We start from the raw sequence: 16,597 nt of genomic DNA, 5'->3' as shown, positions 1-16,597 counted from the left end.
TAATATCTCCTTTTTGTTTCTTGTAGAGAAAAAATTAAAGGTTGGATTAAGGAGCAGGCACATAAATTTGTCGAACGTTATTTCAGTTCTGAGAATATGGATGGAAGCAACCCTGCCTTGAATGTCCTTCAGAGACTTTGTGCTGCAACCGAACAACTCAACCTCCAGGTACTGTGGCCAGTGCATTTTCCTGCTCTATTTCAGTCTCTTCCCAGCATCTCCTGCTACTCTTTCCTTCATGACTCTCTAGCTTCCTGTGGATTTAGCTATCCTACATCGACTCTTACCTTATATACACCCTTGGTGTTGGCATTTCTTTTACTTATCCCTTGACTATCAGGATTCATCAGTCTATATTAAATGTACTAGAAACCTCATCTTTGACTTTCTTTCCTTCACATCTCATAATTCTTGACAAATGAAGAAACTTCAGAAATGTCCCCATAAGCACATCTGTTTTCTAAGTCATCCTCAACTATAGGTATAGATGATAGGCCTTCCTTAGACCCTCTCTCCACATGGGGTCTCCAGAGTGGCAGGAGAGGCTAGAGGTTTACTAATAAGTGTTTTATGTTTCATCTGGTTCTCAGTTTTGTTTTTTTGTTGTTGTTGTTGGTTTTGATGTTTTTGATGTACCTTGAGCAGTTTTGGTCGTATGTTTTCCAAGACATTGTTCATTTTGCTGAGACCTTAAATGTATTAATTTAAAGCCACACCTTGTATTCTTGATTCCTCTTTTCATTCTGGTGTTATAGCCCCTTATTCTTCAGTTTTGTGTTCTCATCCTTTAGAAATACTTTTTTAAAGAAAACTACATTGGTTGAATGCGAAGATTTTCTTCTTATGTTATTATGGATTCCTCGTTTTCCTCATGAAATATTGTGTGTGTGTGTGTGTGTGTGTGTGTGTGTTTAAAATCATAATTTCCAAGGATTTACTAAGACTGTACTGCTCCTTTTTTTTTTTTTAAGGGCGTTGAGAATATATTCAGTTCCTTTTGAGGATATGTGAGTCGTGTATTTAAGTACTGCTTAAATCAATATAGAAATACTTTTCCTAACTCTTTCAGGTGGATGGTGGAGCTGAGTGCCTTGTAGAAATCCGTAGCATAGTCTCAGAGTCAGATGTTTCATCATTTGAAATCCAACATAGTGGATTTGTGAAGCAGCTGTTGCTTTATTTGACATCTAAAAGTGAAAAGGATGCTGTGAGCAGAGAAATCAGATTAAAGAGATTTCTTCATGTATTTTTTTCTTCTCCAGTAAGTTATCTAACAATGCCTGTATGTCTTATAAGAACCAGTATTCACTAATGCATATATTTTAATCTCAGTAATAATTTCCAGCAGGTCTGGGTCAAGACATTGAGGGAAAACTTCTAGGTTTTTATGCAGTTGGAATCTTTCAACTTCTATATATCAAAGTAAATAGTAAAACAATGAAATGGGGATTTAACAAAGCTCATGTCACTATTTCTGTGGTTGAAGTATCTTGAGTCTTTTTTGCTTGCAAGATGAACGATTAATAGTAGTCTCTCACCTGTGAATGTATTTTACTTGCAATATTTGTTTTTAAATGTATTAAAGTTTGCATTAGTTCCTTTTAGGGAAATAGACGTCTATAATAAGATAGAGGAGATATATTTTCCTGTTTTGTACATAAAATACAGTTGTAACAGTTCCCATCAAGGGTGCTTGATGACCATTTATGTCACCGTTTATAATGTGGATTACAAAGCCAGGAGCCACAGAGTGGCTCCCCTTCCTTCACTCTTAAGTGGGCCAGAGCAAGAGGGTAATCTTTGGATACTGTTGACAGCATTCTCCTTGTTTTACAGTGGCTTAAGGAGAAGGCATCACTTGGGCCGTTTCCCTCTGGATTATCTACGTAATAGTGCTTAGGATAGCTCTCCTATATGTTAACATTATTTCACCATGCGCTTGCTGTGTTCAGAGGCATTTGAGCATTGCTTGTATTTTAACTTGTGGGTCCACCTAAAGCAGAGTTAATATTTATTGTTGATTCGTTAGAAGCGTGACAGTATTATGTATAGTTTTACACCATGCTTAAGATGATGTGCAATCTCTTATCTGAAACTCCTGGAGATGGGTGGGTTTCAAGGGTCCTACAGTGTATAGTACATTAAAATTTCCAGCAGTTTCCGAATAGCACTCTATATCATATGCATTAAATATTTTTATAGCATAACATGAATATTCTTACTAAAATCAGATAAATAAAGACTGTAAATAGCCTTATGTCTGTTTGGATCAGATTTTGCCACCAAGTGACTTCTGTTTTCAGAGCCTTTGGATGTAGGGATTGTGAATACAGGATTGTGGACTGTACAAAACGATTGTCTTTATTGAAATAATTGATGTGGTAATGTCGTTCAAACCAAATCTGCAATAAAAGATAAAGATGAATAGACAAATTACTCTTTTTTATAAAGCTGCTTATTAAATCTTCTCTTTGAGGAGAGTTCTGTTTTGAAAAGGCCTTGTTTAACCTGTTTGTTTATTTATAACTTTAGCTTCCTGGAGAAGAGCCCATTGGAAGAGTGGAACCAGTGGGTAATGCACCTTTGTTGGCATTGGTTCACAAGATGAACAACTGCCTCAGCCAGATGGAACAATTTCCGGTCAAAGTACATGATTTCCCTAGTGGGAACGGGACAGGAGGCAGGTAAGGACCATTGCCTGGCTCTAGCCTTGCCACTGGAATTTGGTACTTAGTTTCACTGAGGTAAGATGGCAAGAGATCTGGTAAAGTCTTGATCAGCCCAGAAAACATTCAGCTGTAACGATGAAAGAAACAAAGTACTCTGAAGAATGAATCAAATGCTTTTCTGTCTTTAAAATTATACCATGTGCCTTAAACAGGATGCTTTATAAATATGTAATCCAGTGATTGGATTCGTAACTTGTAATAGACTTAGTTTTCCTTAAATTGATACACTTCAACATACAAAATTTCTTTAAGAACTTTGTGTTTAACTTCAGTAGGCATAAAACATTTTTTGTGGATGTGAATAACATTTACATTTGAGCAGTATGATTTGTATGTAATATAAGTGGTTAAAACTTTGTATTTTGATGGGTTCAAACATTTGAAGTTTTACTAGTTTAATAAATATGTATATTTTTAATGTAGTTTTAAGGACTCTTGAGGTGCTACAGGAAAGAATTGTTCTATGTTGTGGAATGTTACAAGTTTCATGGAATATTTTGACTGGAAGCCTAGAAAATAGGAAATTTGGTATTTGTTTGTTTGTTTATTTATGACAGAGTCTTACCCTGTTGCCCAAGCCAGAGTACACTAGTGTGAACATGGCTCACTGCAGCCTTGCCCTCCTGGGCTGAAGAGATCTTTCTGCCTCAGCCTCCCATGTAGCTGGGGCCACAGGCATGTGCCACCATGTTCCACTAATTTTTTTATTTTTTGTAGAAACGAGGTCTCACTTTGTTGCCCAGGCTGGTCTTGGGTCCAAGTGATCCTCCTGCCTTGACCTCCCAAAGTGCTGGGATTACAGGCCTGAGCCACCAGAGTCAGCCCAGTTTGGTTTTTAAATCCACATTTTGATGTTTTAAAAACATTTTTAAAATTTTGATTGAATTAAGAACAATAAGCATTGTTGAGTGATAAGGCAATCACATCATGGACTAGGGTTTCTTTTCGGCTTTGGAAGTTAATGTGGCGTGTGTTACTCAGTTTCAATCATTATGTTTTCCTGGAGGAGTTCATGAAATAAGGGGGCATTTTCACCTGTGCTTGAGAAAATCATGAAGCTTTTTATTTTTGTCCAAATTTATATAGAGTATGTTTGCATATATATATATTCATAAAATGGAATATTCTTCTCCACATCCCTATTTGTATGCTTTATGTGCAGGAGGGTCCAATCTTTTGGCTTCCCTGGGCCATATTGGAAGATGAATTGTCTTGGGCCACATTAAATACACTAACACTAAAGTTAGTTGATGAGCTTAAAAAAACAAAAACACTCGTGTTTTAAGAAGGTTTAGGAATTTGTGTTGGCCTGTATTGAAAGCAGTCTGGGCTGCATGCAGCCTGTGGGCCGCAGGTTGGACAAGCTTGCTTTGTGGAATCATACAGATAATCACAGTTTAAGTTTGTATCCGACTCCTGCCAGAGCTTTTCTGAAATGAGCAATTAAACATCATGACCAGGTTTCAACTGCTGTAGCTATTAAACTGCTTCATTCAAAACTGTTATAGCAAAGTACATTTTAAAGATTAGTTTTTAAAGTAATTTTGTAGCTGAAATCTTTGAAATAAAATTGGTTTTTTTTTTGTTTTGTTTTTTTTTTTTTTTGCTTTTTTAAAAATGTAATTCAGTAGAAATGGGCAAAATATTGCAGAAGTGAATGTGCTTAAATAGTTGAGGGATTTTTGTTCCAGAAAAATAATTAAATATTCATGGGTGAAGTATTTCTGCTCACATGGATTTATGATGGGACAGAGGTCAAATGTTGACTTAAGGTTTGCACATGCTCGCATACACATCCGTCTTTTATTTCTTATGTATAAAATTTTTTTCTAAATAACTTGAATTATTGGCTTTAACATTTACAGAACTGGTAAGTAAATGATTAGTACTAGTGTGTCTTAGCAGTTTGTATTAACTTGCGTTTATTTGAATTAATGTATATTAAGTGTGAAAATAATAGACTAACTTTTTTTTCACAAATTATCTTGAGCTTTTCTCTCAACAGAGGATCACAGGCTTTAAAATTTTTCAACACACATCAATTAAAATGCCAGTTACAAAGACATCCAGACTGTGCAAATGTGAAGCAGTGGAAGGGTGGACCTGTCAAGATCGACCCTCTGGCTTTGGTACAAGCCATCGAGAGATACCTTGTAGTTAGAGGTACTTTCCATGTATTTGTTTTGTGTGTTATGTATGTACATTTGGGAGAAATTTACATTAAGAGATATATACGTTATTTCTCTGTTGAATGTTGTTTCTGTTAAAACCTAGATGGCAGGAACTTACATTCCTGTCATTTCTTTTCTACTTAGTATATAGTCATACATTGAACTTACTAGGGGTTGACTGCTTACTTGAGTGATGAGTTAATTTATCTTGGTGAAATGTAGTAGAAATGACATTTTGTGTTTGGCAATTTTCTTAGACCTTTCTGCTTCATAGATCAGAGTGTAATATATACGGGTCGAACATCCCTAACCTGAAAATCTAAAATGCAAAATGGTCCAGAATCTGAAACTTTGATTGCTGCCATGACACCACCAGTGGAAGACTCCACACCTGACTACTTTGTTTTCTGATGGTTCAGTGTACATACGCTTTGTTTCATGCACAAAATTATTGAAAATACTCTATATAATTACCTTCACACCATGTATATGAGATATAAATGAATTTCATATTTAGCTTTGTATCCCGTCCCCAAGGTATCTTATATATATGTAAATATTCCAAATTTGAAAAAAAATTTGAAACCTAAAACACTTCTGGGCTCAAACATTTCAGATAAGGGATACTCAACCTATATGTGTTTTTCTGAGAAGATGTTTAACCAGTGTATACGGGATTTGTTTTTTCACACCTAAAATCGCTATGAGTTTAAAAGTCTACTTGGGTCTTCAGGGTATGGAAGAGTAAGAGAAGATGATGAAGACAGTGATGACGATGGATCAGACGAGGAAATAGATGAGTCTCTGGTAAGGTACTATATTCCCATCATGTCATAATGTACTATATAAAGTTCAGGGCCTTTGGCTTAAATGGCTTTTGCTTTGCTTTATTCAGGCTGCTCAGTTCCTAAATTCAGGAAATGTAAGACACAGGCTGCAGTTTTATATTGGAGAACATTTGCTGCCGTATAACATGACCGTGTATCAGGCAGTACGGCAGTTTAGTATACAGGCTGAAGATGAAAGAGAATCCACGGATGATGAGAGCAATCCTCTAGGCAGAGCTGGTATCTGGACAAAGACTCATACAATATGGCAAGTCTGAAAATTCTTTCGTTTGGTTTTTCATAAACTTTGAAACTGTTCTTGTGTTTTAGAATTCACATTAACTTGATGGCTGGCTTTCATAAGGATAGGGGGCCCTAAATCACACATTTTAGTTCTTGAAGACGATTTTAAATATTTGATAAGGTACATATGCATATGTATATATAGCCTCATTCATTCTACTGGAAAACATTTATTCATGGACAATAATCATGGTTTACATCTACTTTTCTAGATTTATTTCAGGTCTTTAATTAAGATAAAAATGTTGCCATAAGATGATGTTCCATTAGGTAATCTGAAGTTGGGCATCTCTGAGTCCTTAAGAGGCATTTGGATGCAGCTTCCTGCATTGTCTGTGAGTGTCTGTTACATATGCTTGAAGAGAGCCATTCTTCTCAGAACCACCCTTGGAGTTTCTCAGGCAGCCCCTCCTGGGAAGGTGGTCTCTAGGTAGTCTCTTCTAAGAAGTTCTCCACGTTCATGCTAGGGAGAGAGAGGGGAATAGATCTCAGAACGGTCTTCTGGTAACTGTGGTGTCTGTGGCTTAGATTTTGGCTTTGTATCAGTTTCAAAATCTACATTTGGTTTATATACTGTCTTGTCATTTTAGGTATAAACCTGTGAGAGAGGATGAAGAAAGTAATAAAGATTGTGTTGGTGGTAAAAGAGGAAGAGCCCAAACAGCTCCAACGAAAACTTCCCCTAGAAATGCAAAAAAGCATGATGAGTTATGGCACGGTAAGATGGTAGATAAGGGGGAAAATGGATTGCCAACTGGGCAGTCTTCCCATTTTCATGATTTTCAAAGAGTGATTTGGACTTAGTAGTAAAATCTTTGAATATAATTGAGAAATAAATGAAATTACCAACAGTTTGATCACATTTAATCCTCAACTTTTAATATCTAGAAAATGAAAAGTTAAGTACCTACAAAATTAAATTGAGAAGGAAAATTGGGAAAAAGCTTATTCCCAATTCATTAACAGTTTGGGTTTTTATGAAGGCTGAAACAAATTTCATTGGTAGAACATGTTCACTAAAGAAGAGACTGAAGGTAGTGATCACTGACCAATTGGTGCCTACTTTTTTATTGTCACCCATGACAGTAGTATAATTATAGTAATCATCAAAAGTGATGCCAGGTAATGTAATGACCATCGAATGTAGCCGTCACTGTGTAATAGACTTATTTTTCTCTGTAATACTTCCTTCCCGTCTATAGTTTTCCTCTCTTCCCCCACCTCTTCCCTTTAAAAATATGATACTAACAATGCCTTAGAGTTAGACAATATTATTTTTCCATGGAAGACCCCCCCACCCCCCTCCCTGCCACCATCACAGTAATTTTCTCACACTGGTTTCCCTGGTCCACAAGAATAAGGGCCCTGTGGCACTTTTTTTCACACAACTAAGTTTGTTCAATATAAAAGGCTCTTGATTTTGAGATTGTTATGTTTTTGGTGTTAAAAAATGCCATTTTCTTTTACGAAATGATGGTGGTATGATTTTTTATTATTTTGCTTGCTATAAGTAAACGGCAACTGTTTTGAGTCCCTCAGATTTATTTTTCTGGTGCCTTTACTTAATGCAGCCTAGTAACAAAGGATTTGCAGACCCTACTTGAAAACCCTCAATCTGTTCAGTCCTAAGCCTTGCATTAAATAACCAAGTCTCTTTTACCAGATTTTTAATTTTGAGGTATTCGTTTCATTACAAACTGGATATGAAATATCCGGGAAATTTCTCTAACAGTGAACTTAACTTTAAACAGTTTGTTTCTGTTCCTCCAGCCATTTTACCGTTTAGTGTTGTTTCTGGTATAAAGGAGAAATGTAGAGGAGCCAGCTTTCCTTCATTATAATGTTTATTTGGGTTTGGGAGGGGAAAGTGAAATTTTTATAAGCCAAGGCATTTTATATGTAAGATAAAATGGGAAGACTGTCAAACTTATCAATACCCTACTAATAGGATTCCAAGCGTTGACTATAACAACTTCCGTTACTCTTTTAGCGATGATAGGACCTTGGCTGCACTGGCTTCACCTTTCTGACTTTGATCAAAACTTACTTTGATCTTTTGTCCTTTAGATGGAGTGTGCCCATCAGTATCAAATCCTTTAGAAGTTTACCTCATTCCCACACCACCTGAAAATATAACATTTGAAGACCCGTCATTAGATGTGATCCTTCTTTTAAGAGTTTTACATGCTATCAGTCGATACTGGTATTACTTGTATGATGTGAGTAACGTTGCCTACTTAAGAAGTTTTCATGGTCTGTGATTGATAAATTTCCTATTGCACTAGAAATGGAAATAGTGATTCAGCTAAATACAGGGATCCTAGCCCAGTAAAGTATAATGTACGCATCAGTGGAAACTTCTCCCCCACTTTTTCTCCCGGTCTAGTCTAAGACTAAAGGCTTAGATTAATTCTCTTGGCAGATTTGTAAAATTTTCTCTAGCAATAAATTTATGAAATTAAGCTACAATATGAAACTTGAACATGGATTTATTATAGTTAAAATTCTTTAGGTACATGTAACGAGAAGTTTATATATCAAGTAAAAGTTGGGTAACAGTTGCATGCTGCCGTTGATATTTATATAGCATAGAGAAGAGTAAAGGAATTGGCCCTGCATGAAACATTAGCTGCAACATCACTGAATGATTGAGCCAGCAGCAGTGGCTGGGGCCAGTGCCCAGCAGTGGCAAGGGGTACATGCGAGGGCTTGACAGTGTATTGTGGGAATTGTTGTTTTAGGTGGGACACAGTAATGAGAGGCTGTGTGTTGTATGTCGGCAACCAGCACTGAATTCAGGGTACTTTGCATGGATTTGGGGATAATGGAAGAGATTGTGAATATAATCCTAATGTTTTACTACATGTAGACTTTTTTTTTTTTAAAACATTTTACAGAATGCAATGTGCAAGGAAATTATTCCAACTAGTGAATTTATTAACAGTAAGTTAACAGCAAAAGCAAATAGGCAACTTCAAGATCCTTTAGTAATCATGACAGGAAACATCCCAACATGGCTTACTGAGCTAGGAAAAACCTGGTAAGACAATCACTTCTGTAATGGTGGCCTTGGAAATGTTACTGGGTTGGTCTTGATGTATTTTGTTACAGAAACATTGTCTTTACTGGACCTAGTCAAATGTTTATTAATACCGTTGATCACAACTTGCTTAATTGTGTGGCTTTAGCATGTACACAGACTAGGCAAGTTTGGGGGCTGGATCTTCTTGGTAGTATGTGTCTATGTGTGAAATAGGAAAGTACACATAGCAGTTTGGCTGAAGATAGTCAAAATTATCTGTTCTCATAAAATTGGATTCCAAAGGTGTAGTTGCTTGATTCTCTGAGCCTGCTTGGGTCAGGGACTCTAGAACTGCAGTGGTAAATGTAAGCCACTGGCCATATACATTTAAATCGGCAGTCCCCAACTCTTTTTGGCACCAGGGACCAGTTTCATGGAAGACAATTTTTCCACAGACATGGACTGGGAGATAGGGCTGGTTTCAGGATGATTCAAGTGCCTCATGAAGGTGGTGGTCATATTTTAAAAATGAGCTTTCATTAGTCATGTTATACTTCCTTCAGGTAGATTAAAGATCTATCGACTTAAGTGTAGGATTTGAAAAATTAAATATCAGATTCTGCATTGAAAGGCTACTTAATGCACTATTGATCACTTAGAAATTTCATATAAGAAGTATGAAAATTCTTTAAAATTAATTGACCTGGCTGGACGCAGTGGCTCACATCTATAATCCCAGCACTTTGGGAGGCCGAGACAAGTGGATCACCTGAGGTCAGGAGTTCAAGACCAGCCTGACTAACACGGTGAAACCCCGTCTCTACTAAAAAATACAAAAAACTAGCCAGGCGAGGTGGCGGGCGCCTGTAGTCCCAGCTACTCGGGAGGCTGAGGCAGGAGAATGGCGTAAACCCGGGAGGCGGAGCTTGCAGTGAGCTGAGATCCGGCCACTGCACTCCAGCCTGGGTGACAGAGCGAGACTCCGTCTCAAAAAAAAAAAAATACAAAAATTAGCTGGTTGTGGTGTCAGGAGCCCGTACTCCCAGCTACTTGGGGGGCTGAGGCAGGAGAATTGCGTGAGCCTGGGAGGCAGAGGTTGCAGTGAGCCTAGATCACACCACTGCACTCCAGCCTGGGCGACGGGAGCAAGACTCCATCTCAAAATCAATAAACAAATTGACCTAAACAATTTTTACTGATTTTATTTACAATTTTTATTCTATATCATATCAAAAGTTGTTTCTAATATAAGTTTGGATTTTTTTTTTTTTTTAGTAGTTTCTAATTCTCATCCAGATAATAAACTTACATTGCATCTTTTTACAGCCCATTTTTCTTTCCTTTTGATACCCGGCAAATGCTTTTTTATGTAACTGCATTTGATCGGGACCGAGCAATGCAAAGATTACTTGATACCAACCCAGAAATCAACCAGTCTGATTCTCAAGATAGCAGAGTTGCACCTAGATTGGATAGAAAAAAAGTAAGTTTCTCCCCGAAATCTTTAAATAATCTGAGCTTTTCAAAATAATGGGAAAACTAGAAATGTAGTGTATCTAAATATGCATGTTGGTCGTGGAGGCCTTGGTCCTAGTCAGCTAGCCCTATTTTCCTTTCAGTCTCTTGGAACTGGGCTATCTGTGATTCTTCCTTATCCTTCGTTAAGAGTTTCTCTCCTCCCCACCCGCCAGTTTCTGAAATAATTTCTACAATTCTCTTTGCTCTTTTAGTTGTCGTAACTCTTAGACCAAGAAAGAATCTTGTCTTCTCTCACTGAAACTTTTTCATTCTAAATTAGGAGTTCAAACTATCTCCTGCCTTTAAAAATTGATCCCTTATGTAATAGTTGGAATTAATTGGATCCATTTCATTCCTTTAACAAGTCACTCCAACTAGAAGAGCCTGAAACAAAATCCTTAATATATTTTGAGTCTCTTCTACCGGTTAGCCCCAGTGTTGCTAACTTAATCTGTGTTTCTCATCTTGGCTCCACATTTGTGGCTCTGAACCACAGTGCCCTGAGCCATTTCCAGTGGAGACTGATTCTACAGTTCTCACCAGCACTGTTTTTACTTAGGTCTTTTCTGTTCATTTACCTGTTTGTTTTTTTTGCTAGGGATTTAAGTTTCTTTTCCTAAAGGCTTTATCTCCAAAAGTCTCATAAGAGACATTAGTAATAAAATAAAGGCGTTAGATGGGTGGCAGGGAGTGAAGTGTATACTGAAAAGCAAAAGAAAACATAAAGCAAACATTGTAGTTAAAAAAATCTTCTTGGGCCCAGCGTGGTGGCTCATACCTGTAATCCCAGCACTTTGGGAGGCTGAGGCGGGCGGGGCGGATCATGAAGTCAGGTAATCAAGACCATCCTGGCCAACATGGTGAAACCCCATCTCTACTAAAAATGAAAAGAAAAAAAAAAAATTGGCGTGGTGGCACATGCCTGTAATCCCAGCTACTTGGGAGGTTGAGGCAAGAGAATCACTTAAACCAGGGAGTTGGAGGTTGCAGTGAGCTGAGATCATGCCACTGCATTCCAGCCTGGCAACAGAGCGAGACTCCGTCTAAAACAAAAAAAAAAGTCATCCTATTCATATCCTCATTAGGATTCCATAAGCACTGATATTGGCATAAATTAGAAATCTAGCAGGACCTTTTAAAATCTCATTCGCAGGTGTTTGTAGTAGTGCTTGTAGGATCTTGGCAGATCAGAGCCAATAGGTTTCCAGCTCACCTGTTTGACCTGTCACCTCCATATCTATTTCTCTATCTAAATATAAATGTACCCAGGGAGATTTCATGAAACTGCAGCCCTGAGAATTGCATTGATACTTGGCAAAGATGATTTTTTTCTTCCCCAACTTGAATTTTCTGAACTTGCCATGGCCACAAGATAAATTAGTAATTACTCTTGCATCTGGTTTCCTTAATGTATGCCAAGATGCTGTTGATGTTGGTAACAATACTGCTACCTCTTAACCTTTTCTGAGTTACCTGTTTAAGGAATAAGTGTTAACAATTGAGTTGATTTTGTTCTTTTGCATTTCAAGAAATGCCACCTGTTTATTAAAGTGTAATATCGGTAGAGCATAATTTCCTGACAGTTGTACTTTCTTCGTAGCGTACTGTGAACAGAGAGGAGCTGCTGAAACAGGCGGAGTCTGTGATGCAGGACCTCGGCAGCTCACGGGCCATGTTAGAAATCCAGTATGAAAATGAGGTGAGCTTGGAGTCCGGTGATGGTTATTTAGTTTGACTTGTGTTCTTGATTAAATGTTATTTGAGTTTCTTGGTACTATGAAATTCTGAAAGACAGTTGGGAATTTGCTCTCTTTTCTCTTGAATGATTTGTTCTAAGTTCCCCATTTTTCAAAGGTTCAACTACATACTAAAAGGCAGTTTTTTTCCTGGCGTAAGAACACATTTGTGTTGTTAGTCTTTCAGTTGATAAACTGAAAGGATATTTTAAACAGTTGATAACTTTCAAAATATTTGAATTGCCTTTTTGAGAAAATCAGGTTTACTGAGATATAAATAATAACTGCACACTTCAGAAATGTAGTTTTAAGGGTTGACAGATGCACTTTCACATCAAGATAAAGAATACTCCGATCACCACAAAAAGTGCCCCTATTTCATCCAAAATCAGTCGTTCTGTCCCCTAACCAATCCTCAGCCCCTGATAACCATTGACGTATTTTCTGTCCCTGTAATTTTATCTTTTTTATAATATCATAAATGGAATCATGCAGTATGTAGTCATTTGTCATTTTTCTTTCACTTAGCGTAATGCTTTTGAGATTCATCCATGTTGCATGTGTCAATTTGTTTCCTATTATGGAATAGTTCTATTATATGAACTATATATTGAGTATTCCATTATATGGGTACACCAAAATATGTTTACCAATCACCAGTTGATTCACTTTTTGGTTGTTTCCAGTTTTTGACTATTTTGACTAACATTGCTATGAACATTTGCATACCAAAAGATTCAAGTAATGATTTTCTGTATATTTAAGTCTCTTGGGATACTTCCCCCTTTTCTTTCACCTAATTTTTTTTTTAAAGACAAAACTTAGAGTTTTGGGGCTTCCCTGAACCTCTTACGGACTTAAAATTTCTAGATCTTTCATTATACCAAATATTTACTTACAATAGCCAACCACTCTGCCCCTCAGCTTTCTTATCTGTAAAATGTAGGTAATAATAGTATAACCTCGAAGCTGTGACTGAGTTCATGTACATGAACTGGCTCATGGTAAGTATCATAGATTTAGCAGTTTAGTGTATGAGATACTAACTGTGCCTATTTAAGTAATTTTAATCATGACTTTGATTTTTCATTCATTTTATTAAGCATTTTCTCCTTCTTGATGACTTCTGGAAAGCTAAGAGTATTCAGTCACCAAAGTTAAAATTATAAGTTGTTGTGTACTAGAAAGTATACTGCATGCTAGGGTTCCAGGTTAGGGCAGAGTCTCTGCACTGAAAAGATGACAGTGTAGTTAGGGAGACACAGGACAAAGGTACCAAAGAGTGTGGCAAGGTAGTGGTACAGGTGCCAAGTGAATGACGCATTCAGACAAGGAGTGCTGTCCTCAAGATGCCTTGAGTTAGACCTTAGTGTAGGCGAGTAGGAAGATTGAGAGACCATTTTCTAGTAGGAGATGGGGCCTGAGCAAAGGGTCAGGCTTGGTGGTGAGTGGCAGAAGTTAGTACTGCTGTGGAAGTGCTGGGAGAAGGGGGATAAAAAGGAGGTGGCCAGATGGAGTGGAGGCCCTGGACTGCTGGCATAAGAGATACGAACTTTTTGAATCTAGTAGCTTGATCATGGCTGTTGCTCAGAGGATGCGGTTCTTCTATGTTGATGCATCCAAATTTATTACTCATAAGACTACAGGACCTTTGCTGTAACCATTTGGTGTGTTTTTATTCTCTTTAAACATACATTCTACTTTCTTACTCCAGCATAGTTTTCTCTTGCCAGGAAATATCTTTCCTCTCTCATCCCTCACGGTTCTGTTAAAATTGCATCTTGCATGAAACCCAACAAGCTCAGAATGGCTTCACACAGACTGTTCTAAGGAGCAGGATTGGATTGCTGATGTGAAGTCAAGATTTTATGCCCTTCCTTCATAGGTCTTGCCTGTTGACCTCAGAAAAGATTCCAGGAGCTGCTTCATTAGGAAATGGGGAAGTACCTCCACCCCTACCTCACAAGCACTGACTTTGTGAAATGCATAGGGCTTCAGGTTATGATTCAAATTCAGCTGTACATGTCAGCTAGTAGCCTTGAGGAAGAATTTCTAACTAGCTCTAGAAGAATCCCAATGAAAATCCCAGGTCACAGTGTGGGCTCCTATTTGAATTGGGATGATTGGTAAGCCAGGGAAGGATTATACCAGTCTTTGGGCTCACAAAGCCACCCCAACCCCAAGGACTGGGGTTACAAATGACCCAGTGACCCAGTCTCCTTTTGGGAAGGTGAAAGATCAGGAACAGGGAACGTGGAGCCTGGCCTGCCCACTTACTGGCTGTGTGATTTTGGGCAAGTTAACATAAACTCATCAGTGTCCTCTTAGCCCTTTACATAATTAATGCACCTGCCTCCTCATGTTGTTAGAATGATAAAATGACCTGAAATGTGTGAAGCACTCAGAACGTTGTCAAGTGCCAGTATGTGTTAGTTTTGAGAGAAAAAGATTCCTTTTTAAGTACAAGTTGTCAAACTTTTGTTTTTCTGTTTCTAGGGTTTTATGCTTTCCTTTCCTTTAAAAGAAGAATGAAGCTTAACGGAGTACCTGCCCTTTTAGTGGTGTAGCTGGGTAGAATGATAATCCCTGAAGAGATCAGGTTGCTCTGTGGGAAGGCTGGCCACCCCTAGGTTGTATCAGCAAAGCAAACATGACCTGGGCCTTCCACCTTCTGCAGAGGCTCACAGAGGAAGTGCTGTTAGTGATTTAATATTTTAAGAATCCTTTTAGAAACAACAGCATTGGATGAAGGAAATAGACTAATTTGATCTGTGACTTCTGTTAAACCTGGGATAATAGTGTGCCGAAAGGCGCATTAACTAGCACCATCTGGTGGATACCATGTGTTACTGCAGGTTTTTCTTTGCTTCTCTTTTGTTCCTCAGTCCTCCAGTGCCTGGGATTCAGTGTAGAACAGAATATACAAAGTACTCCCACCCCATGATGGAGCTTATCTTTTTGTTTGGGGAGGCCAATACATCCACACACATTCATGTACACATATATGTTAGGCCGTGTGGAAGAAAAATAAAATAAGAGGATGAAGCATTATGGGGACGCGTAGCGTGGTCCGAGGACATTTGAGTGGAGGCAAGTCATTGCGGTCTGGGGGAAAAGTATCTCTAGCACAAGAACAGAGAAGCAGTGTTCCTAGCCTGTTGGAGGATGAGTGTGGCTCGAGCATAGTGAGCAAGGGCAGAGTAGGAGGAGTCAAAGAGACGGAGTGGGATGTGCAAAGGGGTCATGTAGGCCATGGTAAGAACTGTAGCTCTGCTTTGAATGAGATGAAAAATCTTTGGAAAGCAGCAAAGGAATGCCGCGAACTTGTGTTTTGTAAGGATTACGCTTGCTCCTATGAGCATGGGACATAAGATGTCGGGAATGTTAGTGCAGAGACCATCTAGGAGACTTTAGCAGTAGACCAGATGACAGAGGATAGCAGCTGGGTAAAGCTGGTAATTAGTTTAGAATGCATTTTGAAGGCAGCGCTTAAATTGTATTTACTGATGGATTGGATTGTGCGGGTTTAGAGAATGGCCAAGGACAGCTCTAAGGATTTGGTTGGAGTATTCATTTTGGGGTTAATGGTGATACCATTTACTGGTACGGAATTCTATTAGGATTAGGGGTTAATCAGGAAAGCACCACTAGGCCCAAGCAGATCTCTGTTTTGAAAAAGTTAAATGTTTAGTGGACTACCTCTAAACTTTTAAACTAGTGTGAGTAATTTTTAAGAGTAACCATAATAATGCTAAAATAGTACCCTTTGTTTACGAGTAATCTATAAATGTTGCCTTCCTGACAGGGTTATAGTTAGATTTAGTGTATAACCTATGATAGGAACTTGTTACTACCTGCATATCTTTGTTTATGGTCTGATCTGGTAGGACCTTGACAGAACAGGAAGGAATGAGCAAGCTATGAACACTGCTTCAGGCATGTCCACATCAGGTGTCTCATGGAGGAGTAGTTTAACTTTAGGCTGCACAGTCGCCTTCGGAGCTTGTTTAATAATACCAGTGCCCAGGCTCTAAGCTGAACGTGCCAGATCAGAATCCTCAGGACGTGGCACCCCTATATGTGCATGTGGCTAAAGCTCTGGGGATTCCAGTGCACCCTGGGAGTTGAGAAGCATTGGTGTCCTGTATGACGCCATCAGTCCTGTCTGTGCTGGTGTGGAATCAGACCTTTCATTATTTGTATTTTATTTGACACATCTCTATTAAATGGCTACTGTGTGTCAGGTACTATCAGAGATACAGGGTGACCAAAACAGTTATCATCCTGCAAA

General features: G+C 38.3%; 1 protein-coding gene across 23 annotated transcripts in view; it reads left to right on the top strand.

Annotated features, from left to right (window-relative positions):
• TRIP12 (thyroid hormone receptor interactor 12) overlaps nt 1-16,597 on the top strand; it is a 155,050-nt gene that overhangs the window by 122,728 nt on the left and 15,725 nt on the right. For 16 of the 23 annotated variants that reach the window (XM_025404001.1, XM_025404000.1, XM_025403991.1 and 13 more), the window contains 11 exons: nt 27-168; nt 1,070-1,261; nt 2,533-2,684; nt 4,720-4,892; nt 5,634-5,707; nt 5,796-5,995; nt 6,621-6,748; nt 8,098-8,249; nt 8,928-9,070; nt 10,379-10,535; nt 12,171-12,269. In XM_025404001.1, coding sequence (XP_025259786.1) covers nt 27-168; nt 1,070-1,261; nt 2,533-2,684; nt 4,720-4,892; nt 5,634-5,707; nt 5,796-5,995; nt 6,621-6,748; nt 8,098-8,249; nt 8,928-9,070; nt 10,379-10,535; nt 12,171-12,269 — 1,612 coding nt within the window. The remainder of the gene's footprint in view (nt 1-26; nt 169-1,069; nt 1,262-2,532; nt 2,685-4,719; nt 4,893-5,633; nt 5,708-5,795; nt 5,996-6,620; nt 6,749-8,097; nt 8,250-8,927; nt 9,071-10,378; nt 10,536-12,170; nt 12,270-16,597) is intronic. The other 7 variants (XM_025403999.1, XM_025403997.1, XM_025403993.1 and 4 more) reach the window with 1 other exon arrangement.

Source organism: Theropithecus gelada, chromosome 12 (assembly GCF_003255815.1).
Source record: "Theropithecus gelada isolate Dixy chromosome 12, Tgel_1.0, whole genome shotgun sequence".
Taxonomy (NCBI): Eukaryota; Metazoa; Chordata; class Mammalia; order Primates; family Cercopithecidae; genus Theropithecus; species Theropithecus gelada.
This window is presented reverse-complemented; position numbering and strand designations above follow the sequence as displayed.